The sequence below is a fragment of the Equus przewalskii genome, chromosome 1 (assembly GCF_037783145.1).
Source record: "Equus przewalskii isolate Varuska chromosome 1, EquPr2, whole genome shotgun sequence".
Classification (NCBI taxonomy): domain Eukaryota; kingdom Metazoa; phylum Chordata; class Mammalia; order Perissodactyla; family Equidae; genus Equus; species Equus przewalskii.
Window position 1 is genome coordinate 66,468,725 of NC_091831.1, and position 27,333 is coordinate 66,496,057.

Below are 27,333 nucleotides of genomic sequence, written 5' to 3' on the forward strand. Positions count from 1 at the left end.
CTAATGAGATAGGGAGTAGAATTACCACCACCCCATTTTAGAGTGAGGAAACTGAGGTACAGGAAGGTTAGGTGACTTGCTCGGGTGTCACATGGATGTTAGATACCAAGTCAGGATCAGGTCTTGCAGGCTGGTTCTGGAGTTGGTGCTCACCAGCCCTCCCTGTGCCGTGGGATGTGGCGGTGGGAACAGGATTGAGGGGCTGCTTTTCTGGGGCTGGTGTGAGTTACAGGGTCTCTTGGTCCTCTGCCCACCCTCCCTCCCCTCCTTTTCTGGCTTTTGCTTGGATACTCCTGCAGCTGATTGACAACGCCAGTTTATAGTTCACATCCATCCTGTGAGGCAAGCAGCTCCTGTTAAGCCCATTTCGCAGGTGGGAGCTCTAAGTGGTGAGACAGCCTGGGTGAAATCCACAGCTGGAGAGTGGCAGGACATGATTGAAGCCCCATCTGGACTTCAGAGCCAGTGCACCTAGCCTCTGCTCCCCACGGCCTGCCTGCCATCCTCCCTCCTCTCCCTTCCTCTCTCTTGGGGTGGTGTAGGCACTGGTGCCCATCAGGGCTGCCTTGACATCTTCAGGAGGGGCCTGGGAAGGCTTCTCTCACTCTTGAGGCACTTTACCACCTATGGAGAATAGAGCGCATTTGCAGACGTCCCACCTGCTCTCCAGAGACCACACACAATGCTTTCAGGGACTCCATGCTTACTATGCACTAGATACTGTTTTAAGCACTTCGTAATTGTTAGTGTCATTTAAACGTCACAATGATTCTAAGGAGTGAGCTTAGTATTATGCCCATTTGATAGGTCAAGAAACTAAAGGCCAGAGAGCTTGTTTAATTTGGCCAAGGTCACATAGCTAGCTGTAGGTGGTGGAACCCAGAATGTTGAGGTCCCTCACCATGAACCCCAGGGCATCAGCTGCCTCCTAGGGTCAGGAGAGTGAGAGGCGGGGCTGCCTCCCAGTCTTACCTGGCTCTGCATGTTGTCCTGAGAGGTTTGGACTTCCTGTGGGAGTCATGAAGAGTTGCAGCAGGTGTGCTGACCCAGTCCACTGCACCGCAGGAACTCCAGTACATGGCAGGGGCTTGGCAGCTATTTGCTGAGTGAATACTGGGTGGATAATCAAAGACCTTGGTACCTAAGATGAGAATGGATCGGAGTAGGGGGAGCCTGGCAACAAGGATGCCAGTTTGAAGGGGTGCAGGAAGGCCTGGTGAGCTCGTTTTACACATTTTGGGCTATGCATGCTTACGTGTTTCATGCTGAGAAGTCTGGGAAGTGCTTGGAAGTCTGGGCCAAGGCTCAGAGTTGGTAATTGGGGTCAAAGGCGACCTCCCACCACCGGCACAGCCCCTAGATGAGGGCTGAGGACAACAAGATGGGGTTAGTGAGGCGGCAGCCCAATGGCACAGTGGTTAAGTTCACACGTTCTGCTTTGGCGGCCCGGGGTTCACTGATTCGGATCCCAGGTGCAGACCTACTCACTGTTTCATGCTGTGGCATGCTGTGGCAGGCGTCCCATATAAAATAGAGGAAAATGGTCATGGATGTTAGCTCAGGGCCAATCTTCCTCAGCAAAAAGAGGAGGATTGGTGGCAGCTATTAGCTTAGGGCCAGTCTTCCTCAAAAAAGAAAAGAAAAAAGATAGAGTTAGTGAAGAGCCTGGCTCCCTGCCAGCCCAAGAGCCCAGATTCCTGGGTTCCCCACCCAGCTCAGCACCTGCTTGTCACAGAGACCCTGCCTCGGGTGAGGGCACCACCTGAGAGGTGCAGCCCCAAAGAGATGAGTTTGCTCCTAGCTGTGCCCCTATTCCTCCTCCCCTACGGAAGCCAGGACTCATTGCAGCAGAGGGGGCAGTTGGTACTGCTGTAGTCCTGCTGTCAGCCTCAGGAGGAGGTGGTCCCATCCAGCCTGCACTGCCCTTGCCTCCCTGGCTGTGCACTGAGCCTCTGCTCCCAACAGCCCCCCTGCTTTCTCGTTTCTGACAGGCAGAAGGCCCTCCCTGCACCAACACCCCAAATTAGAAGGGATCCAAAAAGAATGCAAAGTGCAGCCAAAGTTCCTTTCCATGCCCCTCTCCGACAAGCATCGGAACCTCTCACTGCCGAAAGCTGGATGGCATTAGTTGACAGCTGTGCAGGTGGGCTGTACGTACATGGGGCTTGGGCAGCAGGAGGCCAGGCTCTGCCATGATGCACCAATTGAAGGTCCTCTGTCGAAGAGGGGAGGCCGTCACGCGCTGCCCAAGGTTGTCATGAGGCCAAGTAAGCTGCTCATGTCCCTTTCCCCCTTGTAATGGGGGAAAGGGACATGAGATCATAGCTGCTGTTTCAGTCTGGTGTCCTCTGTACAAAAAGGGGGCCCTGGGGACCACCCCTGTTACCACTGGTGAGTAGCACTCATAGGACGAGGTAGGAGGCTGACTATGATGGCTGTCCAGACATAGGAGAGGCACTCCTGACCCCACCTGCAGCAGGTTAGGATGGCTGGTGTCTCTTCCTGAAATTGCCCCCCCTCCTTGCTGCTGGGTGTGCTCTGTGCCAAGCACATCAAGCCTTCCCATCCCTCGACTCTTCATGCCTGATGCCCCAACAAGTGCACAGAGAAAATAAATGCAGGACCAAAGTGGTATGCAGGCAGGACCCACCTCATTGGAGCAGGCACACTCAGCTCAGCTGTGCAGACAGCCCAGATCCAGGGACCCACCTGCTGCGCTATCTTTCTTTCCTCGTGTAATCTGCTACCTGCCTCTGTGTGTCTGTCTGTCCTCCTGGGTCTCTGACAGTACCCAGGCTCCTTTTTGGCTGCAAATCCCACATGTTGTCATTAGCCGGCATTTGCCTCCGGACAGGTTGTGTTGGTTTGCACCATGATGAAAGCATGCACTGTGTCCACCCTCCGTGCCTCTGCCTGCCATGTGTCTGCCAGCGTGGCCTCTGTGCTAGCCGGATGCTCAGGCTGGGGTCTGAGGGTGGTGCCTCCCTCACTCCCATCCTTCCCTTCTTGGTTGTAGGAACATGGCTGTCCTGGCATCTGTGTTGTGTTGTGGCCGCCTAATACATACGTCACATTTGTTTGCCACATCCCAGGCCCTCCACAGCCATGCTCTACTATGCCACCCACCTCTTTGTTCCCTTTACAAAACACCACTCCACTAGTAATAGGAAGACAAGGGCTGTCCTTGACCAAGCAGGGGCCCTTGAGATTGGAGAAAAGCTCTGACTGCCCCCTGGTGCCCCCTATCCCCACCTGCATGTTGTGGTGGCCCCTGGGGAGGAGCAAAGGCTGAGAGAGGCAGCCATGGGCAGGGTGGGCAGTGGGTGGCACCATCTGTGGCTGTCCTTTGTGCTGGCAGCCAAGCAATCCCTCCATCACTGCAATCCGGCAGCCCTCGTGCTTGGAGTACAAATGAGTTTCTGATGCCCAGTGCCCCCTGCACAAGAGGCAGTAACTAGGGGCCTGGGAGAAGAAGGGAGAAATCTGGAAATTCATTTCTGTTTGTTCTAGCCCCTCTGAATAGGCTGCCGCCCCATCCAGCTGCAGCAGATGTGTGCTGGGCTACCACTTTAGGGGCATTTTTGCCACAGTTTCTGAGCAGACTCATGCTCAGGGTGGGGTCTCCCCTCTCTGGTATCCCCTCCCTGTGCAGGTGGTGGCAAGGTAAGCCCCACACAAAGGGACAGGGTACATCTTTAAAGACACAGCTTGCCCATTGACACCTCTTCTTGGAGGGAGGGCCAGGTGCCTTCTTGGGAGGGCGCACAGGCTGGATTTCAGCCCTGCTTGCCTTTGAGCACCGCACAAGCCAAGCAACATACCCAGAGCAGCCCTGGAAGGACCCCTTCCCCCCCGCCCCACCCCATTCCCCTCAAGAACCACTGCCCTTCCTTTGCCTTCGGCCCCTGGAACGTGGGCACCTCCTTCACAGCCAGCTCACAGCAAGACTAGATGGATGGGGTTCTCCTGCTGGTCCTAAAAGCTGCCTCCCGACCCCTGCCCACCCACTGTACTCTCCTGATAGAACTTGCCTGGACTATGAGCAGGGGCAGAGCTTGGCAGGGTCTGAGAGGGTCCCAGCCCTGCTTCTCAGGGCCTCAGGCTGATGGGGGACCCCATCTGGGATCTGGGCAATGTGAAGTGGCAGCCCTGTGCAGCTGCTCCTGGACATCACGTGTCTAGGTGTCTTCCCGCAGTGCTGGGAGAACATGGTGAAGGGTGTGATTCAGGCGAGGCCTGAGGGGTCCTCATTGAATGGAGGGGCTGGAGACCATGGCCACTGGGAGTTTTGCCTTCTGGAGGGTTTCATCTCCTCCCCTACCTTCTGGTCCAACCTCACGCCCCACCACCAGTGCCTGGGGCAAGGGCACCATCTATGTCTCTGCCCCTCTCTGACGGTGGTTACTGTGAGCAAGTGACTTTGCTTGCCTGAGCCTGTCTGCTCACGTCCAGGATGGGGATAATAGCTGCTGTCCTGGATCATGTTGGGCAGATTCGTGAAAAGTATGCAGAAGCGTGTTGTACAGCATCCAGATGGAAGACCCTGGAAAGGAGGAGATGGGCTCTGCATCCGGCCCAGTGCCTGAGCAGTCCTGGTTCAAAAGGCCCCTGGTTCAACTTGACCCAGTTGAGTACTTCCAGCACTATCAGATCAGTCTGGCCAAAGCGCTCATGGCAGGAGTGGGGCATTGGCTGGGCGTGGTCACCCCCTTTTGCTTCCGTACAGTCTCAGCAGTTCCCCCATCAAGGCCCTGGGAGGAAGACAGGGCAAGAGTCTACTCCTCTTCTCCAGCAAGTAAACTGAGGCCCAGAGAGGGTCTCTGAGCTCCTCAAGGTCACACAGCAAGGTGGTGACAGACCACGCTTCCCGACTCCCTCCCCAAATCTCAGCTCTGTCATGCACTTTGGAAGGACTGGCCAGACACACTGAACCTGAGGGTAGTTTTGGCCTCTGGTGGCCACGTTGGGACAGTGAAGAATGAAAGAAAATCATGCTCTCCCCATACCACACCACCTCCTGCACCAGATTAATTAATTCCAGCTGCTTTTCTCTTTGCTTTTAAGGCTTCTCTCTCTAAGCCTGGATGTGGAAGTTCTCCTGTGCCTTTGGTGCCCCTAGGAGACTCCAGCTTAGCCCCTCTACCCTGGGCCACTCTCTGGCCTGGAAATCCTTTGTCCTGCCAAATGTTTGTGCCCAGCGGTGCAGGGGCCGATCGCAGATCTGACCAGAAGTCGTGTGCGTACAGGCTCAGCTCTCAGTGAGAGGGCACTTTGCGGGGAGGAGCTTCAGGGAGAACCCTGCAGGCACTCCTGGGGTGTCAGCAGGCTCGGGAAGCCTCTGGATTTTAAACCTTGTGATTTGTGGCTCCACCCATGGGAGAAGCCATTTTGAACTGATTGTCCAGAGACCGAGGGGGTGAGCTTCACTGAGAAGTCTGGGGGTGGCCAGCACTTCCAAACCTCCCCCCACATAAGGTCTGTATATGGGCCCGTCTTTCCCTCTCCCGTCTCCCCTTGGCACCATCTCTGCTGTCGGCTCCATTGTTTTGACTCTCCTCTTTGCCATTAAAATCTGCCCCCCTCTGATCTACTCTTGCTTTTCGGTCCTCCTTTGGTAGTGTTAGTCCCACTTTACAGGTGAGAACACTGAGGCCTCCTGAGCAGGCTTAGTGACTCTCCTGGTGTCACACAAAGGTGAGAGCAAAGCCAGTGTTGATAACACCCAGTCTCTGAGGGTGAGGGGGAGTCGGCATGGCAGGGCGTGGTGGCCAAGGTGCCCACTGACCATCCTGTCCTTCCTTGCAGCACTGCTGTCCTCCTGGTGCGAGGAGCTCGGCCGCCTGCTGCTTCTCCGACATCAGAAGAGCCGCCAGAGCGATCCCCCCGGGAAACTCCCCATGCAGCCCCCCCTCAACTCCATGAGCTCCATGAAACCTACTCTGTCGCACAGGTGAGTGGGTGTGTGCCACTGGGCGGGGCTGCTTGGGTGAGCACTGGGCAGTCTGCCCCAGGGCCCCTAGATCTCCTTGGAAAGGCCCCTGAGATAGAAGAACTGGGGTGGGGGCCTCTCACCAGCTGTGGGGATGACCTTTTCTAAAATACAGTTGTTTAAATCCTTGGGAGAGTACTGTTTCCCGCATCAAAACAGAGCTTGAAAGTGCTGGGCTTACCCAGCCTGACTGCTCTGTACTTCGCTGGAGGCCGTCTCTTTAGGTTCTAGACTTTGGGCAGAAAGTTAGCATTCCTGAACCCAGGGCCTTCCCTCTTTCCTGCGTAGGCTCTGGGGCAAACCCAGAGGAATCGGGGCTGGAATGGGCTCAGAAAGGTCACAGGGCCAGTGGTCCCACCCCAAGACAGGGACAGAGCCAGCCCAGACTAACCAGGCTGTAGCCAGGTGAGGCTGGGCCACCAGAAACCCAGGGTCACAGCGGGAACAGGTTTGCCAGAGGCTGCCAGGCACCAAGGGATTGGCCAGTCCACCCTGCACCAGCCTCAGAAGGAGCACATGGTCAGGACTGGCAGTTCCCTCGGTTAATTATCTCACAGGTCCCTTGCTTAGCTGGGGACACGCTCTCTGAGCGCTGTACGTGCTGACCCCGGAACAGCAGGGCCTATCCTCCTGTGTGGTCTCCCTGTGTTGGTACCTGCTGATGGCCAGCAGGGGCATGTGCAGTCAGAGCTCGGCTCTCACTACTCAGCCTGACTGAGGCACCCGCAGCCAGAGCACCATCAAGGCACTGCCAGGAAGTCAGGTGTTGGCCCTACTTTGTAAATTGAATTAGAGGGTGTTGCAGCCAGAGGGACCTCAGAGCTCCTGGAGCCCAGTCCCCTGCCTGAGCAGGATGGCCCTGATGTGGGGCTCCCTGCCTCGATCGGAAGCACTTTTCAGGACAGCAAGCCCAGCATCGCCACCCAGGGTCACTGCCTCGGCACACCCTCGGTCAGGCCCAGGACAGCTCTGACTCTTAGAAGAGGCCCCCATGGGTGTTTCTCAGAGGGACGTTGGCATTCGGGCAGGTTAGTTTCTCACAGTGCAGGACTTTGCAGGGCATTTATGCCTTGGTCCCCGCCCACTCAATTCTTCCCATGCCCCCCAGGTGTTGCAAAAGTACCCTTGCACATTTAAGGGGGTGGGGTTTTCACCTGTGGTTAAGAACCACTGCTCTAGAGAGGCAAAACCCAGCTCTGTCTACCTCCCACCCCTTGCCCCTGGCTCAGCTAAAAGCTGCAGGTCATCTCCATCTGAACTGCTGCCTGGCCACTGAGCACAGGCTGCAGCTGGATGCAACCTAACCTACCTACTTTTTATTGACTCTTGTTACGTTTTAGCTCATTAACTCTCCGTCCTGCCAGAATCATCCTGCCTCTTATCATCCCAAGTCTTGTGTCCTTCGCAGCCTTGTCTCCTCCAAGTCGTTTCAGTAAAGCTGTTGCTGATGGTGGCCAGGGCCCCTGCAGCCTCCACTAGATATCTGCCTCAGACCTGCTTGGCCATGACCACTGGGGCCACAGAGTGCCACAGATCTGGACCATGGCCAGCCCTTTGCCAGGTCTTTGCTGAGTTGAGTTAAAGGCGTGAGACTGTTGGGTCCTGGGGTTAACACATGAAGGGTGGCTGTGCTCCAGGAGCTGAATCACCCTAGTTGGGGAAATAAAACTCAGTGAGGCAAGACTGGGAGCTGGCAGATGGAGGCAATAATAGGGTTGGATGACAGGTGGCTTGCCCTCAGGTTCAGAAGGAAGAAGGTGGCTAGCTGACTGTCAGGAGGCTGCCCAGAGGACAGCCTTGACCTTGAAGGACTTGAGCTGGGAGCTGGGCAAGTGCATTCTATGAGTTCAAACTGGCTTTCCCAAGAAGTGCTATGGGCTAAAGAGCCATTGGCTGGTACCCAGTGCCCTGCCACCTCTGCCACCACCATTGATTCAACTCCCTGTCACACAGCGGTAGAAGGGTAGAGAATGCAAAACAGGCAGCTGTCAGAGAAGGGAGAGCTTTTTCTCTGGAGACTCATTAAGTATTGATGGATGACCGGGTGGTTCCATGGAATGCGCCCTCCTCATGGAGCACAGTGAAGTGGCGAGCATTCTGGACAATACGTCCCACCATGAATGGCAGAACTGGAAAGGAAAGTGGGCCCAGAGCAGGACAGTGACTTGCCCAAGAACACATAGCCAGTAAGGGACAGGGCACAGCACTGAGTCACACTCAGTGCTCTGTGCTTCACCCTGCTGCTGACCATTCAGGATCAGTGAGGTGGTATCTGGTTGTTGACCCAATTTTAATGCACACTTCATCCTATTTCCCATTTTATAGTGGGGCAGTTGAGATCAGAAAGAAGTGTCATCAGTTGAACAAGGACCAAGCCACTCCCTTCAGGCCCAGGCATGTTCCAAGGGCACACTGTGACCAGTGATTCCAGGTTGGCCAGTCTCTACTTGTAACTTCATGAATTTCCCCAATGGGGAAATCCCTCATTTCCAGGGAAACTCGAATGGGGTCCATTACCTTTTAAGGGCCTCATGTAATTTCCCAAACAGGAAGGAAAGAAAGGGGAAGAGAAAGTCAACTACTTTCACAGATTGGAAACTATTCCAATTGTCATCCACCATAATGTCATTGAATGACTTGCCTTTTCATTAAGGAAACTTTTAGCCAGGATGAGCTTGGGGACCCTGGGATGTTCAGGATTTGGTGCTCAGAGGTGCACGACTGTTCAAGACTCAAGCGTCCTTGTCTGAAGGCTCTGAGGACAAGCAGACAGGAAGAGGTGAGGGAGCCCGGAAGTGTGAAGCTCCTGGCTTTCTCTGAGGGCCCTGTGACTCTCATGTTTCTGTAGCTCAGGCTTCGTGGTCACGTCCCCTGCCAGCAATGGGGGCTGGCACCACAGCACCAGGCTGTGAGTCGGGGCCTGTGCCTCCAAGCAAGACCAGTGAGCACATGGTGGAGCTCGGAATCGTGAGTGAGATGTCAGGAAAGGGTCAGGCTGCTGCAGCCCGAGACAGTTTCTGAGGGTGCTGGTGCACAGAGGAATCTGGAGTACCCCCACGTTTGGATAGAACCTCATGGTTTGTGAAGCAGTCTTTGGACTCGCACCCTGTGTGGTCCTGACCACTGAGCTGAAGGTGGGTGCTGTCCTCTCCACTTCACAGAGGTGCACAGAGCGCCACATAGGAAAAGGGAGGCCAGGGGAGGCCAGCCCAGGGCAGCAAGGGGCCTTGGGCCATTGGCCAGGCAGCAGGACCCTTTCACAATCCCTGCAGTGACCTGGACTTAATGCCAATAAATATTTCCGCCTTCCTCTCCCAGATTTTTAATGAGTGGTTAAAAAAGCCATTTGTGATCACCACATTGCCTGTATACAAATCAGTGCTGCAAAGGTAATTAAAAGCCTAATAAATCTTGTTTATACTCTTAATTTGATCACAATCGGAGCCCGCTAGAGCTGGGGGAGACTCCAAGACTGAAGGGTGCCACCATTTTCTCGGGAGGGATTTGTGGCCCCCAAAGGAGAGGTTCCTGGTAGGGGGCCCTCATGCTCCCCTGGATCCACCTGGATGGGGCCCTTGTGTGCCACTCAATCCTGGGGCGGAGGGCCTGGTGCTTCCCTCTCTGCAGCATGTTTGACAGGTCCTGGAGCCAGGCTGATGGGCCTCAAGTTTCATCCCTGCCATTTTCTAGCTGGATAACTTTGGGCAGTTTCATAACCTCTCTGTGCCTCATTTCCTCATCTGTACAAGTGGAACAGCAGTGCAGGACTTACAATGTGCTCATCACCAGGTCCAGGGAGCCCCATGGACCAGTAATTATTCCCTGTCCCTCAGCCTGGTGCCATCAGACTCTGATGTGCTCATTGATAGTCAGCTAGCAAAGAAGAGGTCCATCAAAACTGACCGCCAGTCTTCTCCTTTCCTTGGTCACATCACACCACCTTCACTGCTTTCATTTTTAGATTTTTTTTTCATAGCTGTACCTGAAGTTCAGCTTGTAATAGATGCTTTTTCTTGCACCCAGAAAATGAAAAAAAAAAGCAACAAGAGGGGGATTGAAGGACCCATAAATCCTGCTCCATCATTCCAGATTGCCCAGATGCAGGATCTTTTCCTTTCCTCCTTCCTACTGAAAAAATTTAAAATCCTTTAATATGCAGTTTAACTGCACAAGTTCCTTTCTATGTTTCACCGCAGGGAGGGGAGGAAGCAGGCCCCAGTCGTTGTGATGATGGAGAGCACTGTTAATGGCTCCCCTAAACTAAAGAGGGTGAGAGCTTCAGCTCCTCACCAGCTTGGTGTTCCTTAGTGGTTACACTGCAGCCTTGCACAGAGACAGGACCAGTATAGCCAGGTCAGGGAAATCGATTAGGGTCCAACAATACCCTCGATAGGAATTTGTTATTTCTCACAAATAAAGTGGGAGAAGTACAAGGGAAGAAATAACTCAGCCCTCCCCTCCTCTTCCCTCCGTGGATGTCTGTGTAGACACTGCCACAGGAGGTGCCCAGGAACCAGGAACCATCATTCCCTCTTTCTGGACTTTACTCATTTTCCCACATTTAGCAAACATCAGTCAGCGCCCATGGAACTGGCAAACAGACGTGTAAACTGTCCACTATAACTACAGTGCGGAGAGCTCTTTATAAAAGGTTTGAAAAAATACTGATGACACAGAGGGAAATGCCCTTGGTTCTGCTTAGGAGAGTCACGAAAGGGACTATCAAGGCTGGGCTTTAAAGGACTTCACTAGATAGAGAAGGGAAGGCAGAGGAACGCTGAGGAAAGTTTCAAGGCTTGGAAAGTATGTTCAACAGGCAGGAATGATAATAACACTCCCTCCCATTGATAACATATTTACAAAACTTCTAAGTACCATCATTGTATCATCAAGTAAATCTAGGACCTACACTGCAGTCAGGCTGGAGAAATGGAGAGAAAAGTGTAAGCACAGTTGAGCAGGAGTCTGCCAAGCACCACACTCAGTTTTACCTGTGTTCATGTATTTCATCCTAGAAGAGTGTTACTCCCACTCTACAGATGAGAAAGCTGAGGCTGACTTAAGTAATGTGTCCCAGGTCAGTGGCAGAGCCAAGGTTTGACCCAGAGAGTTTAGGTTCAGAGCCCAGATAGTCCACCACTATCCTTCAAGGCCTCCCTCTGCTATTTGAATATTAGCCTCAAAAATATGTGGTCAGAATCCCTAAATATTTGCTGATATACTCAGTCCAGGCTAAAGCTATGATTTGATGTATAAAGTGTTTTTTTCCTGGGACACCATTTGCGTTTTCTCTTTGAGACCAAACTTTACATATCCTCTGTCCCTTCATGCTGTGTGGCTTCCCCAAGAACCCCCAGGAAGCTGTGCCCCTTCTTGGAATCCTTGAGTATTTCTAGACTGCCTTCGTCGTGTGCGCTCCCTTGCATCATCGCCATCTTTGTATGCAGAAGCACGGCCTTACCGGATCCTTAGCTCCCTGGCACAGTAGGATGTGGTCAGGCCAACCTGTCAACCTTGCCCCGATGAGCTCTGGGACCCTGTGAGCCTTAGCACCTAAGAGATGCATCTGTTGAGCCCGCTTAAAGGGATTAAGTGAGTTCGTAGGAGAAAGTCACTTCACATAGTTCCTTGCATCTAGGAACCGCTTGATAAATCGTAACAACAGCAGCTAGCAATTTAGGGTGCACGAGGCATGCTGGACATGGTCATTTTGCCATACACGTGTGAACTCAATTAGTCCTCATGCCAACTCTCTGAGAGAGGGCCTGTCATCACCCCGTTTTACAGCTGAGAACACTGAGGCATAGAGAGAGGGAGTAGCTGCTTCATTGGCTTCACTGTGCCCCTCTCCCTGGAGGCAGGACCAACCACTTGCTGGGTGCCGGTACCCATGTCATCACAAGCACACTAGAGGTGATGGGCAGTCAGGCTAAGGCATAGACATGTCCATTCACTCTCAGGCATCCCTCTGAGAGAGAGCACCAGGAGGGTGTTTCTCCCTGGCACTTTGGTTATCAAAGGCTTCCTGAGCCCTGCAAGTACGTGAAGACATCCTGCCAGGCACAGGGAGCCTGAGAACTCAGAGCTCCTGGGCAGAAGGGAAAAGGCAGGAGGGCTCTCACTCAGGCCCCAGGAATGTGAGGAACAAGGAGAACTCAGGCCAGTGGACGTGGCAAGGGCTTCCTGCAGGAGGTGGCCTTTAGAGGAGGAGCCTGGAAAGAATGAGTGGCAATTTTCGGGGTAGAGACAAAGCATCGCAGGCTGAGAAGAGGCACAGAGATGGGAAAGCAGCTGCCCCCATGTTAGGAGGCACTTGGCAGGCAGAACACTGCTGAGATTCTAAGTGGCTTCCGGCCCTGGTGCCTCTGGAGGTGGAAGAGGGTTCCTGGGGCAGTTTTGGCTGGGCAAGACTGTGGCTCGGGGAAGCTTGGGGCATGAGACCAGGCTATGCTGGATTGAGGGTGTGCAGAGCTGGGCAAGATTACTGAGTGGGTTCTCAGATCTTAGGGGCTCTGGCCTCCCTCTGAACTGCAACCAGGTATGGATTGGAGGGAAGTGGTTCCCACTGGGCAGTCCTGAAATGCCAGGGACCTCTGACCTGAGCTGAGCACTTCTGCTCGTTAAATAGTACTTGCCAGAGGAGGGAAGGAACCTCAGGACACCCCCTGCAGCCCCCTAGGCCTTCTCTTCATCACCCTAGGCCTCCTCCCACCCTGGTAGGACCCATGAGCATGGCTTGTCCTTGATCCTCAGGCACAGGGAGTTACGCTACTCCCCGATGGCAGAATCTGAGTCTGGGCAGAGGTGCTGGCAGGGCTGACTGCCACTGTGGGCCTGTGGGAGTGAGAGCCTTTGCTGCAACAGCAGGAGCTGTCTCCCCAGGAGATGAGTCACAGTCGTGTTGGTGCGACTGCCACTTCTGCTTCTGCAGCAGGTTTGAGTGGGGGCGAGCAAGTCCCTGAGATCTCCCTTACATGTGTGTGCCTGTCTCTTCCCGGGCGTGTGCACAGCAACATGCCAACAAGACCCCTGTGCATGCACATCTACATGTTCCCCATAGACACTTGTGTGCACCAGGTGTGCACCTGGGCTTTGGGGTCAGCCTTCCAGCCAGACGGCAGGATGCCCAGTTTGGGAAAGTTGGTTAAGTTTGCTTCTCACCAAGTTTGGGGTGGAGGGGACGAAACAGGAAGGAGCCGGTTTCCGCCCACAAGGCCCACCCACGGAGCTGCAGGGCAGTCGGGAGCTTGTTTTTGGGCCTGTGTAGTATCCTAGCTCACTGGGGCCTCCCCACCTGGGGTGGTGAGGCAGCAGCTGCCGGCCCCCTGGGCTCAGGCAGGGCCCTGCCGGGCTCCGGGGACTCCCAGGGGGCTTTACTTCCTGAGGCTGCCAGGTGTGTTCTGAAAGGACATGAACCTCGGGCAGAACCCTGGCACCAGTGTGAAGGGTTGATGGGAGCTTTTGGGGAGAGGAGATAGACTGAGGCTTGTACTTTAAGTTGCTGGGGGGTCCTGTGTTCAATCCAGCCACACCAAGGACAAGGTCCCCACAGGAGAGTGCATGTCCAGGGGTCTCCTCTTTGTTCTTTAAAACTGTAGCCTGCAGGGCCTCCCTGTGAGACTCTTGTGTGCCAGCCTGGGACTAGGCAGTGCCCCAGGTCTCCAGTGACCTCCCCAGGAGAGCAGAGGTTCTTCCAGCCCAGCTACGTTGAGATGCAGACTCATTGCTTACTTTCTTGGGCTTCTTGGCCCCACCCAAGTTCTCTGGGCTCCCAGGTCTTCAGTCAGCCTCCTAGATGCAGAGAGGATGAGCCGTCTGTCACTTTTGACCTATATACCTGGCCTTGCCCCCTTTCCCCTGACCCATGTCATGTCTGGCCCGCAGAGGAGGGCTGGGTTCCCAGAGGACAGCTCCTCTCCCCTCAGAAATCGTGAGTAATGCTGAAGTCCATGTCATTTTCCAGTTGATGAAGTCTTTTTTGTCTGCATTCTCTTCTTTGATCCACATCAAACTTACATTCCTGAGGCCTGTGTTGTTCAGACTGACTCGACAGAGACCTACAGTAAATACACATATGACACTGAAACCCAGGGCACACATCTACTTGTATATAAAATCAAGACAGAAGTTCAAGGAATATATTCATCCTTACTATGTGCTCACACTTGATCACTTTCTGTTTTATTCCCTCCTTTTCCCCTCATGCTAGTTCAATGTCATGACCCGCTCATGTTTCATGACCGGCTGTTTGGAAACACTGAGAGAGTAGAGCAGGGGATGCCATTCTTATGCTTGTTTTACAGATGAGGAAACTGAGTGCAGGCAGGCTCAGGGACTTGCACCAGGGCCCTGAGCCATGGAGGGGTGGGTCCAGGACTTGTATCCAGGGTGCCAAAAAGAAGCCAGGGTAAGAGGAAAAGGGAGGTGGGGTGGAGTTGCCCTTCTCTAAGGGAGTTGGGCCAGGTCCTCTAGTGTGGTGACTTCTGAGCAGAGACAGGAAGGAAGCCAGAGGCTGGCCAGGCAGAGAACATGCTCAGGCAGGGGGAGAGCAAGCATGGGCAGACAGTGACATGGTCCTGCCCTGCAGTCTGACTGCCTCTGCGGGGTGACCACCTGACTTGACCAGCACTGCCAAGGGCTTCACCCAGCAAGGAGCAGGGCACAAGACTCAGACCCCTGGCCCCCTCTCCCTGCCTGTCCTGCAGGAAGTCTTGACCTCTGGGCTGGCTCCCAGCACCTCCACTCCCAGTCACCCCGGCCTCCAGGGCTTCTCGGCTAGGGTACAAGTTCACAAGGCCTGAGTGGGAGCTTTTGCCTTCTGCTAACTTCCTGTGATGAAGGCACAGCCAGACAGAGGCATGAGGTGCCTTCCTAACACACTACCCTCCTCCAGAGTCCCCTTCCTCCCTCCTACCACCTCTCTTACCCTGATACCCAGCTGGGCTGCCTTGCAGGCCTCACCCCCATCGGGGTGCCATGGGCAGAGGTAGTAGCACAGATGTGGGCACTCTGCTTTTTGGCTTCTCCTGGGGCTGTGTCTGGGTGAGAGGTGCCGAGAGTCAAGCAGGACTGGCTCCAGGGGCGAGGCAGCCCCAGCCTCGTATTCCTGAGGGCTGGGACCCCTGATGGGTTCTTCCTGCTGTCACCCTGCTGGCCTCTTCTCAAGCTTGTGGCCCTGCTCTTCTCCCTGGGGTCTGCTGGACCTCACTCTCCACCTGTACCACGGCCACTAATAGGAAGCCATTATTGAGCACTTACTATGTGCAGGGCAGGGCATTAGGCCTAAGGTTGAGTCCCTGCTTCTGATGCTTGAGGGCTCTTGAGGAGAGGTCACCAAACAAGGTGGGTACTACTGGGCCTGGCAAGAAGAGTGGGGACAGTGGGGGACCCGCTGGGAGAGCTGAGAGCCAAGGTGGGCAGCACAGCTGGGTGGGATTAGCCAACATGGTCGGTTATTCTAAAGTGTGCATTCAGACTTCAGCTTGTGAACACTGGAAGCCACTGCAGGTCTGTGACTGTGCAAAGTGTCTTAGGGGATTTGAGGGGGATTGGCTTGGTGGAACGAGAGATTGGGTTGGGAGCAGAGGAGGCAGCGTGGCAGGTAGGCCTGTACCTGTGATCCAGAGTCAAGATGGAAGAGTGACGTAAGGAAGCTCCTTGCAAAGGCCAGATCGGCTGGGCTGGGCCGCCAGCCTGCTATGCGGGCTCCTGAGGAAGGGGGGAAGAGCCGGACTCGGATTGGGGCCCTTCCTGCCTTTTCTGAGAAGGGCCTGGGAAGTCCTGTGGAAGCTGGGGTGGGGAAACAAGAGCTCTTTCTGGAGAGCCGTTTGGGGTCAGAGCAAGGTGGAAAGAGGAGCTTAGGTTGCACCTGTGGGTCTCTCTTCTTCCTCCACAGCATGGCCTGTGGACTTTGGCCTAAGGTGAGACAGACAGCTACAGGGGTGGCACCTCCACAGTGCTGAGGGGAGAGATGGTCATTTTTGCGCAGTCTGTCACCATGCGAGGCACACCTATTCTGCCTCGGACACTGTGCCAGTCTCAGGGGATCCAGAACTTACTGAGATGGGGATGCCATAGCTTGGCTGGGAGCCAGGGAGTGTGGTGGGGTGATGGGGTTTGCCTCCGTCTCAGCCCATGGCTGCAGCCTCTGAGGACCCCCCTCTGTCTCCCTCCACAGTGATGGGTCATTCCCCTATGACTCTGTCCCTTGGCAGCAGAACACCAACCAGCCTCCCGGCTCCCTCTCCGTGGTCACCACGGTTTGGGGAGTGACCAACACATCCCAGAGCCAGGTAAGAACCTGTCCTGCCCCCAACGAGAGCCCCTCCCAGGCTCTGGGGCCCTTGGGTCACCAAGCCATGCCGCCCCTCCTTGCTCTCCCAGGCTCTACTCAGCTGGAAAGACCAGTTTTCAGGGCACACCCAACTGTGGACACACCTTTCCCCAGGACAGGCCTACACCTGCCTCAGGAGGGCAGCAGCTGGCTCCTGTGCACTGACCCCATCCTAAGGCCTTTCTGGGGGAACAGCTTTCGTCTGACAGGCAGCAAGGGGTTCTTCCCCAGCCCACATTTACTTTGATTGGATGAACAGGAGAACTTCCTGGGTGTTATTGGCCTCAGGGCTCCAACATCTGAGGTCTTTGACCCTGGACAGCCTGGGTTAGATTTCAATAAAATGTTGAACCTTAAACTTGTGACAAATCCCTCTCCACACCCCTAGTCAACCCTGCCTCCCGCTCTCATTCCTTTCTCTCCCCTCTGCCATGGCCACATGGAAGGCTCAGGGCTGGTTGCCACCCTGGAGAGAACGATTGGGCTTACCTGTGGTCCCGGGCACAGAGGCCCCTTGGCCAGGATCCTGCTGCCCTCCAGAGCTGGCAAGTTGGGCTTCTCTTTGCCCTCACAGAGCAGAGCCTCTGTGTGTCTTGACCTTCTGGGTATCCAGGCCCCTTTGTGGGGTGGAGGAGCTGAAAATTCCAGTGCTGCCACCTGCTGCCTGGTGCAGGACCAGCCCTACCTCATTCCATCACAGGCTGAGGTCTCATTTCTTAGGCTGCCTTCTTCCAGGCTTGGGTAACACCCTTCTAATCATTTGTATACTCTGGGAACAGTTAATGCCCTCCATTTTTCTCCTCCTTTTCCTCTTTTGTCCTCCCTCTATTTCACTGTTTCTCCACCCCTGCCCCCATTTCTCCTTTTTCCTCTCCATGCCACCTGGGGTACCCACTTGGTTGACAATCTCTGTTCCCACAGGTCCTTGGGAACCCTATGGCCAATGCCAACAACCCCATGAATCCAGGCGGCAACCCCATGGCGTCAGGCATGACCACCAGCAACCCCGGCCTCAACTCCCCACAGTTTGCTGGGCAGCAGCAGCAGTTCTCAGCCAAGGCTGGCCCTGCTCAGCCCTACATCCAGCAGGGAATGTATGGCCGGCCCAACTACCCTGGCAGCGGGGGCTTCGGGGCCAGGTGAGCAGGCTGTCAGGGGGCAACAGCCTTGAGAAGTGGTACGTGAGCCATGCCCTTCCCCTCCAGCCAGGAGAAGAGTCAAATTTAAGTCCTAGCGCCATGCTTCCTGGCCTGGGACATGGGTGAGCCCTGCTGGCACTTCTCTCATCCTCAATTGTCCTATCGGTTGAAGGGACGCAGTCATCCCCCATTTTCAAGGCTGGTCTGTGGGTCAGACACTGCAGCAGCTGGGTGACAGCCGTCAGGCCCATGATGATGGAAGGACTATATTCGCATTCCTCAGAATGAATGGCCCTCCTCTGCCTCGTGTCTTTCTAATTTGGAAGCCATTGAGAGAGCTGGACCAGGGGATTTGCAGAGCAGCTCTAGATGGGGTGGAGGAAGACCACCCTGCCCTGCTGGTTACAGGGGCAGAACTGTGTGAGGCGGGGAAGCCCTTGGTTCAAGAGTAAGGGAGAAAGGGGCGAGGAATCCCAGGAAGGCACTCCAGGGATGTGGGGCAGGACAGAGGTGCCCCATCCTTCCTCTTGCCTCCCCACCCTGCTCTAAGACTGCCTCCTTGGCCTCACCCATCCCAGCTCCTGGAGATGACCACAGTCCTGCCAGATGGCAGTGCAGTAAGGTCTTGTCCTTAAACACAGCTGCCAGACACACCTGAAGCTGCATCCCCAGCCTGCCATCTACCATTGGAGTTGCTCAGGTTCTCTGAGGCTCAGTGTTCTCCTCCAGAAGATGAGGCTGGGGGCAGCCGGGGTGCAGTGATCTTGTGCACGTGTGTGAGCTCCAGCCGGCACCCAGCCAGTGCTCTAAAACCACAGCAGCTTAGTGGTCACTAAGTGGCACAAAAGGCGCCAACCCACAGGAGGCCCCTGTCCCCTCTGTGCTCTGAGTCTGGACACCTGCCCATCTGTGAGCTAAGGGCAAGAGGGCCTGGATGGGCCCTGTCCTCCTTCCCAGCCCAGGGTTTGTCATGGGTTCATCTTTAGATTCAGGCAGTATCTAACTCTTCCTTCTCTCCCTCACAGCTACCCTGGGGGTCCTAATGCCCCTGCAGGCATGGGCATCCCTCCACACACCAGGCCACCTGCTGACTTCACTCAGCCAGCAGCTGCCGCTGCGGCAGCTGCAGTAGCAGCAGCAGCAGCCACAGCCACAGCCACAGCCACAGCCACTGTGGCAGCCTTGCAGGAGACACAGAACAAGGATATAAACCAGTATGGACCGGTAAGGGCCTGCTCTCCTGGTCTAGCCTCGCCCAGGCAGATAGCTCCAGGGAATCAGAATTGGGGTGTTGGTACCTGTGGGGCCCTGTGTACTGGGGGGGAGCTGATGGTGTCAGGGTGCGTTTGGGTTTTCTTGGAAGCATGTAGAGGGCTATATGTTAGGATGTGGGTGTTCCAATGTGGTTGGGTATGGCAGGGAGTGGTGTTTAGGTGTTTTTGTTTGTTCTGCGTGGGTTAGTGGCTTGTGTGTGTCTCTGTGTCAGGGGAAGAGGTTCCCTATTCTCTCTGGGCCCCTACTCACTGAAGAAGTGGCTCAGTGTCTAAAATAGCCTTGTCACCAGTCTGTCCCCTGGGTGGCCTCTGAAGGCCATTGCTCTCTTAGTCAGCCTGTCTGTGGATTCTGCTCCTCTGACCTTCAAAAGGATAGGGTGGGCGTTGGGGCACCACGGGCCCCAGGACAGGCATGGAGGTGGGGATTGCAGGATGGGGCCAGCAGGGCAGGTGGGCAGAGGTGGGTGCTGGGGCTGCATCAGACTTTGCGGGTGGAGGGTCTGTCTCCATTGGCCAAGGAACAAGGGCAGGGCCAGGACTTCCAGGAGAGGGGCTCCTGCCTCCATCCTCATCCACTGCCATCCTGCCATTCTCCTCCCCACTCCTGCACCCACTTCCTTGTTCCCTGCCTGCCACCCTGGAAATGCTGCCTGTGCATTGGAGTGTCCACGCCCCACCCTGTAACATCCCTCGGGCTGCATCTTTCCTGTGGCCTGCAGAGGGCAGCAGTGAACTCAGGAGGCCTGCAGGCGGTCCCTTGGGGCCTGGTCACCAGCTGCAGCCACACAGGAAAGTGCCCCCTAACCGTGAGCCCCCCACCTCCCCCACCCGTCCCTTCCTGCACTTTCAATGCATGTGGCATTTTATTCTTTTTTTTTTTTCTTCTCCCGTTGAAGGTCTGTTCCTCTTTCCAGATGGGTCCCACCCAGGCGTATAACAGCCAATTCATGAACCAGCCCGGGCCGCGGGGGCCTGCCTCCATGGGGGGCAGCATGAATCCCGCAAGCATGGCGGCTGGCATGACACCCTCGGGAATGAGTGGTCCTCCCATGGGCATGAACCAGCCCAGGCCGCCCGGCATCAGCCCCTTTGGCACACACGGGCAGCGGATGCCCCAGCAGACCTACCCGGGCCCCCGGCCCCAGTCCCTTCCCATTCAAAGCATAAAGAGGCCCTACCCAGGAGAGGTGAGTGTAACAGCAGGCAGGTGGTGGGCAGGGTGGGAGGTGGGGGTACCTGGGGCTTGAAGACACAAGTGCTGTGGGCAGTACCTTGGAAAGAGCATGGATTGACCGTCGGAAAACCTGGGCCAAAAGGCAGAGCCTCAGGAGTCAGGTGCTCGTGGGTTTAAGACCAGCTCTGCCATTCCCAGCTGGGAGACCTTGAGAAGTCACATCATCTCCATGAGTCTCAGGCGTTTTGTTTGTGAAAGGCAGTGACAATGCAGCCCGCCTCCTAGGGCTGCTTGGGAGACTTGAAGAAGAAGATGTACATGGGCCTGTGTGGCCGGGCACGCAGCACGCAGTAGCTCTGAGTGTTCTCTCTTGTCTTGATACGGACACTAGCTGGGTGACTTTGGGTAAGGAACTAAACCTCCTTGGGTCCACATTCCTTACACCCACATGAGGGCTTCTCACTTCCAAGAATGAGAGACGAGACAAAACCCTGTAAATATCTAAAGGCTGTGCATGTCAGAGAAGTGACTGGAAGGCAGACAGAGTGTTTCTTAGGGCTCGTCACCTGCTCTGTTGGGAGGAATGCTGCCCATTGGGCTGCGTAGCCATCTCAGCCCAGGGATCGGTGAAGATTTAGGGAAGTGAAACCCATACCTCCTGTCCTTCGGGAACTGAGACCAACAGGAAAGATAAGGTCTAAGCAGGATCCCACAAGGGAATGATGCACACTGGGGTGTATGGAACTCAACAGAGGTCAGAGAAGGAGGAATTCCTGGAGGGGGTGTCACGAGGCTTTCAGTAAGCACTTAGAAAACAAGTTGGCAGCAAGTGGCCTCTCTGGGTACCTGGGTAAGGATTTAGTTCACCTGCAGAAGACACAGGAACCCCAGAATGCTGGCCCGGCACACACTCCTCAGGAGCCTGCCCTGATTCCTCGACCAGACAAGGCCCCTTCCAGAGCGTTTTCTCCGAGTGCTCTGCTTGTACACCTGTTCTCAGATCGACCTCCCCATCCTTGTCTCGGAACTGTGGCCTTCAACTTGGGTTTACAGTGGGTTTAGAGCCCGAAGACCTTAAGTTCCTCAAAGGTCTGTGTGACTCCTGTTAGAATCCACCCTAGCTGGGGCTCGAAGGTGGCTTGGCCACTGATGGAGGTGCCCTGAGTCCAGAAGGGGAGAGGTCAGGGACCTCCTCAAACACCCAGGAACCTGGGTCAAGCCCTGACACTATATCGCAACAGTGCAAGTGGCCAGTTCTTCAGCACTGACACAGACATTGCGTGTCCTCGGCCATTTACCCCCAGCTCCATCCTTCATTTGTTGAGGAAGTATCTATTAAGGGCCTTTCTTTGCCAGGCGCTGGGACATAGCTGTCTCCTGGGCCTCTGAGCCTAGAGGACGGGAGAGACAGTTAATAGACAAGGACTTTCAACAGACAGGGAGGAAGAAACCACTGACTCCATAGGATGTAGTGGCCTGGGGTGTCTGGGTGGCAGGTGGCCCTGAGGGTCACCTGATCTTACAGATGGGGAAGTGACTGGAGAGTGCAGATGGGTGTAAGCAGGAGTAACTCGTATCACTGTGTAGATCTCCAGGGACAGCGATCCCTTCTCTCCCTGGAGCCGTCTCCTCTTCTCTCTCAATTATCTCTCCCTAGAGGGGTTGTCTTGTCCCTTCACCAGCCTGCTTCTTCCGACCTCTGCACAGATGTTCTGCTCAGTGTGGGGTACATGGACAGTGCCTCCCAGATTCAGCCTCACAATGCAGGGGTGGAGGAAGAGGGTCGCCCTTCTGGAAGTGTATCCTGTTGTCTGTGTTCCTCTGTCACATACCAAGCACTAGGAGAGATGCAAAGGGGGCTTTAGAGTCTGCCACCTCATAATGATAGGAAAGGGGCTCTGAAAGTGCTCTCAGAGTTCAGGCAACATGGAGCTTCAAGCAAGACAGCTTCGTGGGGAGATGGCCAGGAGCTGGACAGGCCAAATGTGATGTCCCTGGATGTCAGGGCAGGAGGGGCCCGGCATCATCGGGTTGAGCCTCTCCCCCTTCTAGGTGGGGAGGGCGTTTTGTGGGTGGAAAACAGTGGGGGCAAAGGAGGGGAAGTAGATGGGGCAGTCCAGGCATTCTGGTGAACAGCTTAACTCCGCAGCGCTGATGACCTTTCCCCTCTCCTTTCTCTGCCACCTCAGCCCAACTATGGAAACCAGCAATATGGACCAAACAGCCAGTTCCCCACCCAGCCAGGCCAGTACCCCACCCCCAACCCCCCACGGCCACTCACGTCTCCCAACTACCCTGGGCAAAGGATGCCTAGCCAGCCAAGTACGGGGCAGTACCCACCCCCCACGGTCAACATGGGGCAATATTACAAGGTGAGTCCCGCCACCCCACAGGCCCCTTCCCTCCTCACCACCTCACATCCCTACCCCAACCTGTGACATCCAGGCCCTGTGTGTCCCCTGAAGTCACCAAGGGCAGGCAGAGATTTCTGGATATGTTATATGCTCAGAGCTATGCGTGTGGTAGCCAAAATGTCAGATTACCTTTTCTTGGTTCCTATCCTCATGGGGCTCAGACAATGGTTTTCCTTCTCCTTTTACTATTTATGGCGCATACAAGATAGTAATAATAAAGGGAAATACATTCTTTAAAAAAAAACCACCCACCTGAATATATTAACATCTTATTCTGAACCTTGTCTCTCTACATGCATGCGGGCATCAACATGTTATATAGCTGTTGTTACTACTGTAACTTTGAATCTGTTTTTTTCGCTAGACATGAAATCTTAAGCATGTTACTTATTGCTACAGAGTCTCTGTGATTTTCACTCTTAATGGCCACCTGACGCTCCACTGAGATACTTGCTCCTTACTTTATCATCCCTTTCTGTTAGGCATTTGGGTTGTTGCTGATTTTTCACTTTTGAAATAACACTATGATGAATATTTTCAGGCACTGTTTCCTTCTTTGGGCTTATGATAAAGTGCATTCTTGGGAGTGAAGACTCTGGAAATATTTTACATTTATTTGTCAAGAACTCATGCCAATTTACGTGACCACCTGCCATGTGGGTTTACTATTTTTGCTCCAGCTTCACACTAGGTGTTTCTATTTTTTAAACTCTTTTGCTGGATTACTAGCTGTGGACAGGGAGAGGCAAAACGCTGTCCCCAGGAGGTGACCTGTTCTGTCCCTTTCCTGCTCCCCACCCCAGCACTGGGCAGGCCTCTTCAGCATCCCCTGTCCTCCCAGCAGATTTTCATTTCAGGGGAGAGAGTGGGCTTCTGGAAGCTTTTCTGCCTTCCATTCACAGCATTGTTTATCTTGTTTTAACAGCCAGAGCAGTTTAATGGACAAAATAACACCTTCTCGGGAAGCAGCTACAGTAACTACAGCCAAGGGAACGTCAATAGGGTATGTTCCTGATTTCGTCTTACGGATTACGACCCACGTGTACTTGTGTGTCCAAGAGGCCTCATTGTTCCCTCCCCAGCCTCTCTGGACATTAGTAGGGCCCAGGTGGGGGGTTAATTCCCAGGTCCTCTGTTGTGGGGCACAGATGGCTGGACAGAGAATACACATCTCTGGGTGGCTGGGCCAGGGACAAGTGTGGACCTGGCCAGTCCTGGAAGACAGCAAAGTATGGATTAAGAGAGGAAGGGAGAGGGGCTCCTAGGAGCAAACTGCCTCTTGATGCTGCAGGCCCGACTCCATCTGGGCCGTGCTGGTGTAGGGTAGGGTGTGATGTAGGTAGCAGGGGACCTGGGCTCAATCCCAGCTCTCCTCTCCTTCCCAGATTATATTAGACCATCACCCTAAGTCTATGTCCCCATTTATCAAATGGGCAGGGGACCCTGCACCCCCGCATGGCACCATGACCCAAGGGAAGGGTAGGGAGGCCCATTGCAGGCCTTCTGTCTCCCAATGGGGGCAGAGGGCTGAGTGCCAGCCAGGATGGAGGGATGGCTTTCCCTGGGGGGCTCTCTTCATTTAGGGGAGGCAGGGCCATAGCCTTAGACCCTGGGATGGGGGGGTGTATGCCTACAGCCATGGCCCCTTCTGTCCCTGTGACCCTATAACCTATCTGTGGTTTCTCTTTCCTCCAGCCTCCCAGGCCAGTTCCTGTGGCAAATTACCCCCACTCACCTGTTCCAGGGAACCCCACGCCCCCCATGACTCCTGGGAGCAGCATCCCCCCATATCTGTCCCCCAGCCAAGATGTTAAACCCCCCTTCCCACCTGACATCAAGCCAAATATGAGCGCTCTGCCACCACCCCCAGGTGAGTGCCCCACTGTCTCCCTTCTTCTATCTGGCCAGCTCTGGGCAGCTCCACATAGGGCCCTGCAGCAGGAGCCAGGGGACTTGGAAGACAGACTCCCTGTGGGGGCTGGGCATGTGGAAAGGGCAGGAGGGCTTGAAAGCAGGTAAGCCCCACCCAGAAGGGAAATTTGAGACTGGGCTGCCAGCAGGCCTCCCTACCACCTGCCTGAGCAGCTGGAGGCTGGGAGGAAGCGCAGCTGTCAGCTGTGGAAAGGGGCTGGGAGAAGGATCCTGGGGCTTCCAGAGCAGGGAGCAGATAGGGGCAAGAGGGGATGCAGAGCTGGGATGAGTGGGATGTGGAACGCAGGGGTGGTCGTGATGGGCTCCCTGGTGTACACGTGGGAGTTAACAGCTTCTATTGCCCTGTTAACACACATGCCTGTGTGTTCCTCTGAGTGTGCAGCCAAGGGTGTGTGTGTGTCGTGTGGGTGAATAAGCCCCACGCATGGCCCTGGCACCCATGCTTCTGGGTGCCCGTGGTGGCCACAGGCATGTGGCTCACCTACTCCTCCCCTGACCCAGCCAACCACAACGACGAACTGCGGCTCACATTCCCTGTGCGGGATGGCGTAGTGCTGGAGCCCTTCCGCCTCGAGCACAACCTGGCCGTCAGCAACCATGTCTTTCATCTGCGGCCCACGGTCCACCAGACACTGATGTGGAGGTGAGTGTCAGGCTCAATCCCAGCTCTCCTCTCACAGGCCCGAGCCAGGTGAAGGAGGTCCCTGGTGGTGACATCCCTCGGCCCAGGCACCCTAGTCAGGTGCCTGCCACCTTCACCTGTTCGGCATCGTTGACTGGGCCTTGCCCTGTGCAAAGCCCTGGGGATGTCATGGGGAACCTGCAGACACTGGGGAGACAGACAGGCAGTCTCAGCATAGTGGCCCAAGCTCGGGGACTCAGCTGTCACTCACCCTAGTCACTCACCCTGAGTTAGTAGTCAGGGACAACTTCCCGGAGAAAAAGGTGGCTGGCTGAGACCTAAAGCCTGAGAAGGAGTGTTCTAGCAGAGGCCTTGAGTTAGCAAAGGGGAAGCTGAATGTGGCTTGTTGTGGGAAGAGGCAGGAATGTAGAGAGGTTAGGCTGGAGTGGGAGCAGGGCTGGGTCAAGTTGAACCAGCAAGCCCTGCAGATTGCAAGGGGCTGGCCAGCAGGGCTACTGCTCAAACATCTGGACACGCTGAGGTGCAGGGTTTGCAGGTCCCCTGCTGGGCCAGGCCCTGTGTTCCCCACCTTCTACACCTGATCTCCTTTGATCTTGTGAGTGAGCAGTACTTGCCCCATTGACAATGAGGAAACTGAAGCCAGAGAGCTTGATTCACTTAGGGGAGTTCTTACAGCTAGTGTGGGGCTGAGCTGGGACTTGGCCCCAGGTCACTGGGTGCCAGAACCCGTTAATGTCTCCACCTTCAGTCCTTCCTCCTCAGGCAGGACTCATCACGTGCCTGTGACTAGAGCCCCTCAGTTGCCCAGTGAGCACCTTGAGGGCACAAGATGGGTCTGAGCTGGGCATGTGCACATGCATGCTTACACACACAGCTGGTATGTTGCCTCAGCCTCGCCGAGCAGGCCGTGGAGAGGATTGGAGATAGAGCTGGGGTGGGCGTGAGAGCTTGAGGGTCAGACACTCAGGCAGGAGGGTGGGGAGACCCCTGTGCAGGGTCCTGCTTACCTACCCCTCCTTACCTGTGAGTGCCCTCACCTGGGAGGCCTCCTGTGGCCCTGGTTGCTGGCCTTGCTTGGTTTTCGTGCATACGTGATCACTGCTGGGTTCATGGGGACTCCTTCAGGGCTGTGTCCTCGGGGCCCACCTCGGGGGGGACTAGCCAGACTTGGCCTTGGCCTGGGGCCCTTCTTCCAGCTGTTGTCTGAGAATGGGCATAACCAGCCTCCCAATTGGTCTCATGAAATTAGCGTGTGTCTTTTTGTCTCTCTTTGTATGGGTGGGTGGGAGGGGGCCAGGGGAGATTGTTGCCGGAGCTGTGGGATGTGGCTGGGGTGAGCCGTATGTGGGCCATATGGGGGATTTGGGTTGTCGGGCTGGGTTTTGATGGAGATGTGGGCAGGGTGAGAGAGGAGAGTTCGAGAAGGCTGGAAGAGCAGTCGCAGCCGAGAATGGGATCCTGAGAGACTCGTGAGGCTGTGGAGATTAAGGGGTGTGTGGCCTGGCCAGGCGTCATCAAGGCCACAGGCAGTCCCCCTAGCAGAGCCGACCTGAGCCTCACCCTCACCCCCAGATCTGACCTGGAGCTGCAGTTCAAGTGCTACCACCACGAGGACCGGCAGATGAACACCAACTGGCCAGCCTCTGTGCAGGTCAGCGTGAACGCCACGCCCCTCACCATCGAGCGTGGTGACAACAAGACCTCTCACAAGCCCCTGCACCTCAAGCACGTGTGCCAGCCAGGCCGCAACACCATCCAGATCACCGTCACGGCCTGCTGCTGCGTGAGTGTGCCGGGCAGGGCTGAGGGCACCGCGTGGGAACCTGAGGTCTTCGCCCCCTCTAGTCCTCAGCCTGGTCCTTGGGTCTCTGTCCCTATCCCCACAGCCACCGAAGTGGTCTTCAGAAGCACGTTCCAGAAACATGCAGTGGTCCTCCAGGGCTGTGGAATAAAGCAAACTGGGGTGGGCCTCCAAAGACACTGAGCTCTGGCCTTAAGTATGGCTTTGTCCCTCTTATACCACAGCCTCCGTGCCATCCGCACACTCGCCTCCACTTACTCCTGTAGCCCATCCTGGGCACTCCGCCACCCGTGTCCACCACCACCTTCCACTGGTGAAGTTCTGTGTGTTCCTCAAAGCTCGCCTCTGTTCTGGCCTCGTTCACAAGAAACGTTTATATTCTAATCACCTTTTCCCCTAGACCCAACTCCACCAAGTGTGGGGTTAGCTCTCCCTTCCTCACCCACCTATGGCCTTAGAATCATGTGCATGACTGTGATATGAGACTACGACTGAGCCGTGCTCCTGTCCCACAGAGATCAGGGCCTTGCACACAGGGCTTGCTGGGGGTCCTGCATGGAAGGAGAGTTCCTGTCTCACTCTGCTGGCCTCTCTGGGGACACAGATCCTACCCTTATGAACATAGGGGCAGTGA

General features: G+C 55.3%; 1 protein-coding gene across 41 annotated transcripts in view; it reads left to right on the top strand.

The window, feature by feature from the left end:
* Nucleotides 1-27,333, top strand: part of ZMIZ1 (zinc finger MIZ-type containing 1) — a 238,602-nt gene that overhangs the window by 196,817 nt on the left and 14,452 nt on the right. For 23 of the 41 annotated variants that reach the window (XR_011538339.1, XR_011538280.1, XM_070613207.1 and 20 more), the window contains 10 exons: nt 5,806-5,950; nt 16,167-16,281; nt 17,244-17,461; nt 18,487-18,685; nt 19,632-19,922; nt 22,099-22,281; nt 23,249-23,326; nt 24,019-24,193; nt 24,757-24,898; nt 26,471-26,681. Coding sequence is in view for 36 of the 41 variants with exons in the window: in XM_070613207.1 (XP_070469308.1) it covers nt 5,806-5,950; nt 16,167-16,281; nt 17,244-17,461; nt 18,487-18,685; nt 19,632-19,922; nt 22,099-22,281; nt 23,249-23,326; nt 24,019-24,193; nt 24,757-24,898; nt 26,471-26,681 (1,757 nt within the window). In the remaining 5 variants the exon portion in view is untranslated. The remainder of the gene's footprint in view (nt 1-5,805; nt 5,951-16,166; nt 16,282-17,243; nt 17,462-18,486; nt 18,686-19,631; nt 19,923-22,098; nt 22,282-23,248; nt 23,327-24,018; nt 24,194-24,756; nt 24,899-26,470; nt 26,682-27,333) is intronic. The other 18 variants (XR_011538344.1, XR_011538318.1, XR_011538368.1 and 15 more) reach the window with 1 other exon arrangement.